Source organism: Zootoca vivipara, chromosome 11, assembly GCF_965207765.1.
Source record: "Zootoca vivipara chromosome 11, rZooViv2.hap1.1, whole genome shotgun sequence".
Classification (NCBI taxonomy): domain Eukaryota; kingdom Metazoa; phylum Chordata; class Lepidosauria; order Squamata; family Lacertidae; genus Zootoca; species Zootoca vivipara.
The window spans coordinates 12,500,661-12,512,462 of record NC_142594.1 but is presented as its reverse complement, the minus strand read 5'-3'; the positions used below and the strand labels follow the sequence as shown (position 1 = coordinate 12,512,462).

At 46.0% G+C, this 11,802-nt stretch overlaps 1 protein-coding gene across 1 annotated transcript; it reads left to right on the top strand.

The window, feature by feature from the left end:
- Window positions 1–4,470: 4,470 nt before the first annotated feature.
- LOC118092150 (zona pellucida sperm-binding protein 3-like) lies at window positions 4,471–11,802 on the top strand. The gene is made up of 11 exons (XM_035129936.3): window positions 4,471–4,880; window positions 5,808–5,926; window positions 6,011–6,114; window positions 6,219–6,399; window positions 6,929–7,049; window positions 7,345–7,436; window positions 7,512–7,654; window positions 9,020–9,142; window positions 10,003–10,119; window positions 11,273–11,389; window positions 11,494–11,802. Exons 1-11 carry the CDS (start codon window positions 4,491–4,493, stop codon window positions 11,583–11,585), a joined length of 1,599 nt encoding a protein of 532 aa, XP_034985827.2. The 5' UTR covers window positions 4,471–4,490; the 3' UTR covers window positions 11,586–11,802.

Sequence of the window (11,802 nt, the reverse complement as noted above, 5' to 3'; positions counted from 1 at the left end):
GTTGGCACTGTTATTTATCCAACTGTTAGATTAGTCAGATGGTTTGAATTCTCACACCCCATCTAGACCCAGCCGAGAGTCACTGTACAGTAAAAACACTGACAACTAGCCAGAAACAATAAAGGAAAAACAGGAAATGGAGGGGTGTGCTGTAATCATCACACTAGATGTCCTGTCAGGACAATCTTTGCAGGATTTCAGGTTATCACTGCAGGTTTGTTCCATTTCTACAGCTCCTATCGAATGGAAGCTCTTGCACAGCTCCCACAATTTCAGCGGGGCTTAGACAGGACTTTTGAAGTCCCTTCTCCCATGCAATCTGTACAGGTTTTCTAGCTCCCTCCTCCCTGTGCCAAATATGTTGAAAAGAAACATAGGAATGGTTTGTCCTGCAGGCCATTTATTTCCCTTTGAAGCTTCCTACCCAACTGAAACTGACCTGCGTTTTGTGCATCAGTAGTGATTTAGTGATTTAGTCAGGCTGGCCACATGACCCGGAAAAGCGAGATGAGCACTGTACCCCATAGTCACCTATCCAGGTCCCTTCCAACTCTATGATGTGGGTTAATCAGTTAAAGTAGGCATCGCCAAACTTCGGCCCCCCAGATGTTTTGGACTACAATTCCCATCATCCCTGACCACTGGTCCTGTTAGCTAGGGATCATGGGAGTTATATGCCGAAACATCTGGAGGGCCGTAGTTTGGGGGTGCCTGAGTTAAAGGGCAGTTCATACCCTCCAACTCCCGGTAAGAAAAATCCGGGATCAGCAGTGGCGCAGCACCGGAAGTCGCTTCTACGCATGTCTGGACATAGAAGCAACTTCCAATGCCGGCGCTGCCCAATTTCCGGTGCCCAGACATGGGCAGAGCGGCACCCAAAATCGGTTCTGCACATGTCCAGACATGCGCAGAAGGAGCCTCCCTGGCAGGTAGGAAATCCGGGGGATTTGCGGGATTTTTCTCTATTCTGGATAACAGTAGGAAACGGGTTTAAATACGGGTGTTTCCCGCGAAAAACGGGAGACTTGGCAGCTATGGGGCAGTTGCAGTTAACCATTTTCAAATATTCAGTTGGTCGTCAAACCATATTGCGCTCTATAGAGTTGGAGTTCATATGGTTACCTGTGGACTTTTCAGAATTAACCAGGGTACTTAATGGAAGATAACAAAACCCATTTTGGCCATAATGAATGACCCCAAACAAAGCACGCAGAACAAATACGGTCTATACAGCGAATGGATGTTCCAAAACATCCAAAACGATGAAACTGTGAAAAGCAACTTAATCACTAGATGTCACTCTTCTTCAAATCTCAGATTGCGGTTAAGTCAAATAAGGATGTTTCCACACTTCACTCTAGAATTTTCCCCCACACTCATTTTTATGGGGAACTTACATGACATCATCAAATCTTTCTTCTCTATTGTTTTGTTTTTTCCCTGTACTTCTATGTTCTCTTTTGAGTGCTCTCAAAAGCTGACTGGACAGGGTGGGCTGGATCTCTGCAGGTGTAGACCAGTCTGCCTTTGAAGGGGCATCGTTTTGGCATGTGCACCATAATCCAAACAAGTCAGAGAGGCTCCAGTTCAGAGGAACAAATCTGAGGTGGAACAGGGAATGACATCCCACCCTCCTAGTCAAGGCCAAGTTGTTGTGGCACCTGAGGCAGAAAATCCCAGAAAAAACGAAGGGTCGTCATAGCACAGCAGGGGAGAAGCTATGGAGACAGTGAACGTCACTTCTCAGGAACCCTTCATAGCCGCTTCCAGTTAGCATAGACAATACCCAGCTTGATGAAACAACAGCCTGACTCACTATGAACCAGCTTTCTACGTGAGTGTGTTTCCTCTTCCCTGGTAGTAAAAAAATACAGCAATAAATTAAACCACAAACAGTTTGCTGCCCATTCGTGAAACTGCCTCCCTCTGCCTAATTAAAGGACCGACTCTGTAGCCCTTAGCCATCCACTGCCACGTAGAAACGTTTAATACATATTTTTTTTTACTGCTGTTTGACCTGCTGAGCTGAGGGACGTTGCTAAACTAACCCAGCTTTTTAGCACAACATTTCCTGCTGTTAATTGTCTCTCGTGCTACACGTTTTTTTGATATTTTAGGACTGGCAATTTGGTCATTGTTAGCGAAGATCAGAAGGCCCCTTAATGACATCCTTATTGGATTATCGCAATCTGTGGTGTGCGGTCAGTGGACTAGAAGGACTGGGTTGGCCCCTAAACATTGCTGGCAAATTAGAGGATTAAACCCTGGCACCTCCTTCCCAAAGCCTAGGAAGCTTCTGCCCAATTTAGGGAGGGAGGCGTGATGCTCACTTGCGGTGTCCCAACATCACAACATCACTCTCTCAAGCTGGCCTCTCTGGCTCTGTTTCCCGACGAAAAATATCACGGCTGATTGCAATGCATTTATTTCCCGACAAAAATAAATAAATCACCAATGATTGCAATGCAGGGTTCTGCCTCTGAAGAGCCTCCAAAAACATATACGGGGTCCTCAATCACACCCCTTGCAATGAACAAGCAGCACGCAGTCAGTGAGCACTAAGCTACCTTTTTGCACCCAGTGACTCTCTTTCCCAAACACTAAATAACTGAAATAGGTGCCCCTGCCATGTTGGCACCCCAGGCAATTTCCTTGCTTGCTTTTATGGTTGGGTCAGCCCTGAATACAGTCAGCCTGATTTACACATGTCCAGCTGAAGATGCCTTTATGCAAGTCTTCTGATCCCCAAGACAGACATTTGCCTCCTGCAACTGCTGCTCCTCCAGACAGGTTTCTGCTTAATTGTTCTAGAGCAGGCATCCCCAAACTTCGGCCCTCCAGATGTTTTGGACTACAATTCCCATCTTCCCTGACCACTGGTCCTGTTAGCTAGGGATCATGGGAGTTGTAGGCCAAAACATCTGGAGGGCCGCAGTTTGGGGGTGCCTGATCTAGAGGCTATCTGGAAAACCACCCTCTGTACCTAAATAACACCTCTTGAACAATCAGGAAAAATAAAAAGGCCAAAGAGTTAACTGGCCACAACTGCAGTAAGGTTTTAGTGGTGTGGTGGTTTTAGGCATGTTCTCTTCAAAATAAGCCCCAAAGAATTAAACGAGTCTGAGCAACAACTTCCACAGGTGTCACCTGTTGCCATTTGCAGCAAAAAAGAACCAAGGGTGGCATTCAAGTTTTACTCAGAGAAGGTTCATCTAAATAAATGGCTCTAACCTAGTCATGTTCATTAATTTCAGTGGATCTACTCTGAGTCAGATTCAGCTGAATACCAAATAATCTTGTTGCACTTAAAGACTTGCAAATTTATTGTGGCATAAGGGGCCATTCAACAGATGCATCGAGAGTTATCCTGAGCTTTATGTGAGTGAGTATCTTATCTATCTATCTATCTATCTATCCACACACACACACGGCTTGGGTGAGAGCCAGTGCTGGATTTATGTAAACAAGCTATAGCTTAGGGCCCCACTCTCTTGGCAGCCCCCCAAAAAATTAAAGGGGAAAAAACCTGAATGTACATTTCCAAAATATAAGATAAAAAACCAAATAAAGTAAAACCTACATGCAGCAACAGTGTTTTGTGTTGTGTGGGCTCCTATGATGTAACTAATGAGCCCCGCCTGCTAGCCTGCTCTCTATAATATCACTGGTTTGCTCATTTCTATACAGTGGTACCCCGGTTTACAAACACAATTGGTTCCGGAAGTCTGTACTTAACCTGAAGCGAACTTTCCCATTGAAAGTAATGGAAAGTGGATTAATCCGTTCCAGATGGGTCCGCGGCGTTCGTAAACCAAAAATCCATAAACCGAGGTGTTCATAAACCAAGGTTCCACTGTACATTATAGTCCAAAGGCTATTCATCGGGAAATAAGGATTTATTTTAAGTTTTTCATGAGTGCTAAAACTCAAAGTTTTTTTTAAAAAGTGGATTAATCCGTTCCAGACGAGTCCGTGGAGTACTTAAACTGAAAATACTCAACCCGAGGCGTACTTACACCAAGGTATGACTGTATATAGGGTGCCTACATTCTGCATGGACTGGTTGCATGTCAACATGTGCAAATGGCCTTAGATACCTATTAGGTCCATAAATTACCATATAGCATATATTCAACACAAAAAACTGCAACAATTTGTTGTTGACAAAGGACAGCTGGATATATAAAGAGCCCCATTACCTTCAGTAGCTTAGGGCCTCATCAAGCCTGAATCCAGCCCTGGGGCGAGCATAAGTGCACAAAGGACTAGATCCTTACTTCTTCAGCTACAGTGGCCCAGGTGGAACTGATTTTCTTGGCGTTCCCTGTTAGAAATGCCTTAACAGCAGAGGGTGGGAAGTGGCAACAACTGATCTTCTATAAACGAGGCTCATTACTTGCAATAGATAGCAAATGGGGGAAACGTATAAAACGACTGCTGCTGGGTAGTTTTCTCTTGGGTGGTGGAATTTCAGAAGTAACATTAGCAGGATGTGGTACTCCAAAGGGCTTGGGTGCTTATTGTTGTGTTGCGTGATTGAGAGTGTGGCTTGTGCTACTACGGGGGAGTCTCCGAGGCACAAGCCCATCACTGGGCAACTGCATAATGGAGCTAGCGAAGAATCTTCAAGGCAAGCTGATGTGCCTTCTCCTAGGCAGCCCTTGACTTGGTCACCCGCTAGCTCTCTGCGACATGTTGCAGTGCAATGCCACGAAGACGAAATGGTGATAGCCGTTCGCAGAGATCTGTTTGGGTCCGAGCAGCTGATCCAAGCAGCTGATCTCCACTTAGGCTTGCAAGGCTGCCGATACACTTCTGCTAATGCTTCTGACTTGGTTGTTTTTGAGGTGGGGCTTCAAGAGTGTGGCATTAATCTACAGGTAATGTGAGACTTGTGTACAAATAAGATCCTTCTTATGTTTTATTCCTATATGCACTTACCTTGGAGTAAGTCCTGTTGTACTCAGTGGGGCTTCCTACTTTGCAGAGTTATTCCTGTGGGAGTTTCTGCCTCAGGTGCAGAAATCTCTCTCTCTCCCCGGCAGAATAAAGTGTAGCAATAATAAATTACATAGTAATTTGCTTCCCTTTTATGAAGCAGCTGCCTTATTCTGCCTAATGAAAAGGCTGTCCTGTCCTGTAAACAGCACTTTGGGGAGCAATTTGCAACTGAAAACTTGTGCTGGGCCCTGCAGATGTGTCTTCTCTGAAAATTAAAGTGATCACATTACATGTGCTTGTTTGAATGCATTATTAGGGATGGGGAAATATATCAACCTGAGATTGTTTCGGTTTGTTTTTTCCAGCCCCAAGTTCAGCTCTCCACATTTCCACATAAGTTTGTGGGGCTTTTTTTTTAAGCTCTCACATTTTAGTGTTAATTTTGTTTTGCATTTGTGCAGCACAGTTTCCCCATAATGCAGTTTTGTGTCATTTTCACCAATGTATGAATTTATGTGCATACTTCACATTAGTGTTTGCATTCTTATACACATTACTTGACTTTAGATTTGCATTGTGCAAACTCCAAAGGATAACTCTCTTTTCGTTCACATATTGCTTGACAAGCGTGAACTGGTTAGTTTCATCTTGAAACACAAGCTGATTCTAATTTCTCCTCCATCCCTGGCCAGGCGTGTACTGTAGTTTCTTGAAAATGCAGCTCACCAAAGTTATGCCAAAATTAAAAAGTAGCCTGACCTTAGTTACGTTCACTCCCCAGCCACTTTGTTTTAATAGGTAACGGGCAATAACTCTGAACAATAAAAATACAGAATATTGAAACCTGGGTTGCTTTATTCTTCCAGACAACAGCAGACTCCCTGGTCTACCGCACAAGACTGTACTATAACCCAAGCTCTGCAAGCGGCCCTGGAATTGCAAGGAACAGCTCAGTAGAGATCCCTATTGAGTGCCACTACCCTAGGTGAGCATCTTAGGCCACAGTTCAGTATCCCACTTGCATGTCAACATCCACCGAGTTGTAATTTATTTATTTTTTGCTTTTTAGGGAAGATAAGGTGAGCAGCAATGGCACCAAGCCTATTGGGGTTCCTTTTACTTCGACAAAGTCTGCAGAAGGAGGGTTCCGCTTTTCCCTGCGTCTGATGACTGGTAAGGGAGATTCCAAACCCTGAAGAGGACAGTTGGTCAGATACTATTTTAAGTCTCCCTCTCTCCTCCTCCTCCTTTCCTTTCTTTGTTGTGGGTGACTATAGATGACTGGAGTGCTGAGAGGAAGTCTACTCGATATTGGCTGGGCGACTATCTCCATATCCAAGCAGATGTTGAGAGGCGAGAAGACCAGTTACCTCTCAGGCTATTAGTTGATAGCTGTGTGGCCACACAGATGCCAGAAGAAGATGCCAGCCTACAATATGCAATTCTTGACTTTCATGGGTAAGATTGGGGGGGGGGATAGAGAGAGAGACACTGACTGGAAAAGGGATTATGTTACATGCCACCCCAATTTTAGATCAGTGTGTGACTCCAGGAGTTAAGTGATGGCTCCCTCTGGTGAAAAACGGCATAGGGATTTTTTTTGGGGGGGGGATGTCTATTACGGTAGTGACCCAATCCACACAGGCAGCAGAGGATCTCTGTCTGCTTGCCCACCTTCAGAAGAGATTCACACAGAATCACTCCTGCCTCTACCAACCTAGAATCAATTAAGGCCGCAATCCTAACGCAACTTACCTGGGAGTAAGTCCCTTTGAATGCCTTTGAGTGGCCGTGGTGAGGATTGTGCTGTAAGGCTGCGGTTCTACACACACCTCCTCGGAAGTAAAAACACCCAGGGCTTGCTTCTGCGTAAACATACATAAGATCAGGTTGCACGTTTTAATGGGGCCCTCCATTCCCAAATAGTTGCAGCACTGGAATAATGCTCAAGCGTTTTTATTCTTGACTGTACCGTCTTTGGATCCAGATGCCTGGTCGACGGGAGAATTCATGATGTGAAATCAGCCTTCAAAATCCCAAGACCACGCCTGGAAACCCTCCAGTTCACCATAGAAGCGTTCAGATTTGCTGAGGACATAAGGAACTTGGTGAGAGGACTCCTTCGTCTCACTAGCTTCCAGGGCCAGCCCTACCATTGGGCAGAATAAAAGTGATGGTGAGGGTGTTGATGGGAAAGGCCAGTGATCCACCCTCCGCCTCCTTAAGAGTGCCTGCTGCTGTCCTTAACAGCGCTGAAGTAAGATTCAGCTGGCCATGCAGGCCACTTCTTTCCATGAAGGCCATATTTTGTCTTGTCCCTGGACAACTGGCCCTGCTTACCTTTTTCATTTACAGTGAGATGGTAGCATCCCCCCCCCTGACCCTGTTTAATTTCCCTTCAAGATCTACATTGCTTGCCATCTGAGAGGCGTCACGACCGACAAAGGACCAGATCCTCTAAATAAAGCTTGTTCGTTCAACAGCCAAAGAAGCCTGTAAGTATCGCAGCATGCGTCATGGGAAAGACAGGACTTTGAGGAGTACTAACGTGACCTTTTCGTATGTATCAGTTGGCTACCAGTAGAAGGCTCCGAGGACATCTGTAACTGCTGTGAGACTGGGAACTGTGCATCATCTAAAGGATGGCCCAGCACAAACAACCCCAGCAATCGCCGTACACCAGAACAGTGGAAACAAGTGACTTCGGGGTCAGGTATGCTCTAAACCTGGGCGGTGGGGGAACCTGTAACCCTCCAGGTGGTGTTAGATTCTACCTGCCACCAGCTCCTTCCAGTATAGCCAGGTATAATGGGATTTGGGTCACATCTTACATCTTCCCCCAAAGCATCCCGAGAACTATAGTTTGCTAACTTTGTTTGGGGGTGGGGGGTAAACTGCAGTTCCCAGGATTCCTTGGGGGGGGGAGCCATGGGCTTAACACCAGTACTGAAAGACCTACATTGGCTCCCAGTACGTTTCAAAGTGTTGGTGCTGGCCTTTAAAGCCCTAAACAGCCCTGCTCCAGTATACCTGAAGGAGCATCTCCACCCCCATCATTCAGCCCGGAGACTGAGGTCCAGCTCCGAGGGCCTTCTGGCGTTTCCCTCAGTGCGAGAAGTGAGGTTACAGGGAACCAGGCAGAGGGCCTTTTTGGTCGTGGTGCCCTCCCTGTGGAACGTCCTTCCATCAGATGTCAAGGAAATGAACAACTACAGTGGTACCTCGGGTTAAGTACTTAATTGGTTCTGGGGTGCCATCCGCACCCCAAAAAGTACTTAATCTGAGCGGCGATGGCACATGTGCGTGAAATGCTGATAGAACGCTGCTGTGCATGCGCGAACTGCACAGATCGGTTCTGCGCATGTGCACGCCGTGGAACCCGTTGGGAGCCGCCCAGAGTGGCTGGGGAAACCCAGCCAGATGGGTGGGGTATAAAGAATAAATTGTAAGTACATAGTATGGATGTAACATTGTACCCAAGCAATAACTGGCCTGCCACAGATTCCCGCCCCCTACTCTGAATTTAGTAAAACAAGGTAAAGGGACCCCCTGACCATTAGGTCCAGTCGTGACCGACTCTGGGGTTGCGCGCTCATCTCGCATTATTGGCTGAGGGAGCCGGCGTATAGCTTCCAGGTCATGTGGCCAGCATGACAAAGCCACTTTTGGCAAACCAGAGCAGCACATGGAAACGCTGTTTACCTTCCCGCTGGAGCGGTTCCTATTTATCTACTTGCATTTTGACGTGCTTTCGAACCGCTAGGTTGGCAGGATTTTCTGAATTTACTCTATGGCAATAGCTCAGCTACTGAGAACTGCAAACTACACACTAGCTGGATATTCTGGAAACTTCTGCATTTCTAAACTGAGTGGGAATGCTTGAATGTTGCCATAAGTGATGCTAAGAGCTAAACATTTCCCATATTTCAAAGGTAAAAGCTATGTGCATGGAATTTCAAAAAGGTACAGTATTTTTTTCCACATTGCACAAAAAGCTTGTGGGACCAGCTCTTGCCTTTAACACCCGGGGATAAGCTTCCTTTAAGGCTCTAAAACCCGTTCTGTTGTTCGCTTCTAGCTACCGTTGGCATCTCGGAAGGGGAAGCTGAGGCGGACCTTCTGGTGGGACCTCTCTTAATCCTTGATGCTCCTTGGGACCTCCAGAAAGGGGACGTGGGAACAACAGACATGGGGGCCCAAGGTAAGAAAGGAAATGGCCGAACCAAAGGCTTGTGCTATGATAAAGTAGGGGTGGGGGAATCTGTGGCCCTCCACCTAACTTCATGCAAGTGGGGAAATCCTGGAAGGGGGCAAGAAGGGGGAAATTGCAGAGGAGATGGTCAAAACAGATGAAGCCATGATTCGCTCTGCAACCATTCAGTTCAGACTTCTGGCGAGAATGATCAGTTCCTTCCCAGGCAACCTCCTAAAGAAGACTGAATGGAGAAGTGGAGGTGCAGAGAGAAATTGGGGGGCTCCAGGTGTGCAGCCCCCCAACAGAGAAGAGGCAGTTCTCCTTGACATCTGAGGTTTTCAGGATCCACCCTATTCCTGTGACTGTAACTTGTTTTAACTTTTTAAAATACTGAATTTTGAATTGTTGCCACACACCCACACACAGCCCCGGCACTTGGTGGCGAAAGCCAGGTAACAAATTTCATTACCCTCTCGTCTTCCTGTCTATGTGGCATTCCTAGAGAGCTTCAAGCCACTTACCAATGGAAGCCTCTCATCTAAGCCTCACGATGGGAAGAAATGATCTGTTTTCTTCACGTTTTTGTGAAACATATTTACTTTGGTATTGGGGGAATGACCTTTCTTGAAGGTAGGGCTATTGATGTCACACGGCCTGGAGGCTGAGAACGTGCTATTTGCATGAAATGTACTTGTCTAGAGGCTACAACATACCAAACGCTTCCTAGTTCTACGTTCTCAGTAAATCCTGGAGTTGAAATCACTTGAGTACATAGGAGACTTGTTAAATACTGAAGTTCACTGCTGGGCCAGAAAGTGGAGGAGCTTAACATGTAAATCTGTCTTGTTGTGATTCCTTTCTTAAAGGTGAATCTCATGTGATAGAAGCCGAGGCTGACTCTACAGTTGGACGCCAGTTTATCCTCAAGGCAGACGAAGGACTCGGATGGCTCCTGGATTCCGATGAGGCTGTGACAACAACTGGTAAGGTCCTTTTAGAGAGCCAGTGTGGCATAATGGTTAGAGAGATGGACTAAGACCTGGGAGAGCAGGGTTTGAATCCCCACTCGGCCTTTAAGCTCACCTTGGGCCACAGTCACTCGCCATCTCTTAGTCTAACCTACCTCACAGGGTGGTTGTGAGGATGAAATGGGAAGAACCATGTACACTACTTTGAGATCCTTGGAAGATACAAGTGGCATATAAATGTAATAAAATAGACGGCTTTATATTAGAGAATCCATAGATTTCCCCAAAGGCTCTTACCTCTCAGTAACTGTAGTCATGGCTTCTGCTCCACCTTTTGCAATTTTCTCTAAGAAATCTGCTCCAATAATTACTACAGCTATGGTGATTTTCTTTCCTAAACCCATATACTGGGATCTTGGGAAGTGTTAGGGAGGGTGTCTACCCAAGTAAGTCCTGAGGCCAGAATGGGATAGACAAGTGGGACCTGAAACAAAATGTTGCAGTGTGAATGCTGCTATTTATGATTCAAAAATCACCAGTCAGTCAACTCCAGAGCAAAAACAATCCTCATTTGACTGTTTTTTGGAGGGTATCCCTCTAAAGTTTGTGGATGGGTGGTGCTGTTTTGGCTACATAAGGTCTGGCACTCACGGATTGGAAATACAGTTGTACCTTGGATCCTGAACGCCTTGCGAGTCGAACAGTTTGGCTCCCGAACGCCGCAAACCCAGAAGGTGTTCCAGTTTATGAGCGTTCTTTGGAACCCAAATGTCCGGCGCGGCTTCTGATTGGCTGCAGGAGCTTCCTACAGCCAATCGGAAGCCACACCTTGATTTCCGAACATTTCAGAAGTCAAACGGACTTCCGGAACGGATTTCATTAGACTTCCAAAGTTGTCAAAGTTGTCACTGTAGAGAGGTGAAAATCAGAAGTGTAATGAATGGCTAATTGTAGCTAACACAGAACAAATCAAGATGCAGTTAAAAGCAACAGGAACTGTAACTTCCTTCCTCCTTCTTCTTCTTCCTCCTCCTCCTCCTTTTTAAAGCCCTGTAAAACTTTTTTTAAAAGCAAAATGGTGGCTTTGCCTCTGAGCCTCCAAAGTCGCCGTTCTCGACAAACCCTTTGACAAGCCAATGCCTTAACACTCCTATTCCCTTGACTATAGATGGTGCACCACACACCACACCTGAAAATGTTGTTGCGGCCAAGCTAACCTCTGCTACAGATGAAAGCTTGGGTAAGCTGGCACCCTCTGTGGAGATAGCAAAGTTGTCACTGCAAGGTAATGGACATAATGAATGCATGGCACCGTTTACTAAAGGGGTTGGGTAGCAAACCATGGGAGATGGAGCTCTTGATTTTAATAACTTCTTAAACTCCTTTTAGGCACTGCATCACCGAAGGGGACTGTCCTGGAACAAATCCAAACCACAGCAGCTGCAATCGTGGTGCTTGCCATATTGAGCTGCGTCTTCTAGATATGTGGATAAAACCATTTGCTTGTATATTGAATACTGAGGTTTTTTTCTTGCAGCCTGAAACTGTACAGCGGGCAAGAATTGTGTTTATGTAATGTCTGCTGCACAAGCTTCAAAGCTTGAGGCCAGGTGGATCACCCTCTGCAAGGGCTTAAGCAAAATGGACTACCGAAATGAAAAATAAAACACATGTTGTTTTCAATCGGCAAGTGATGCA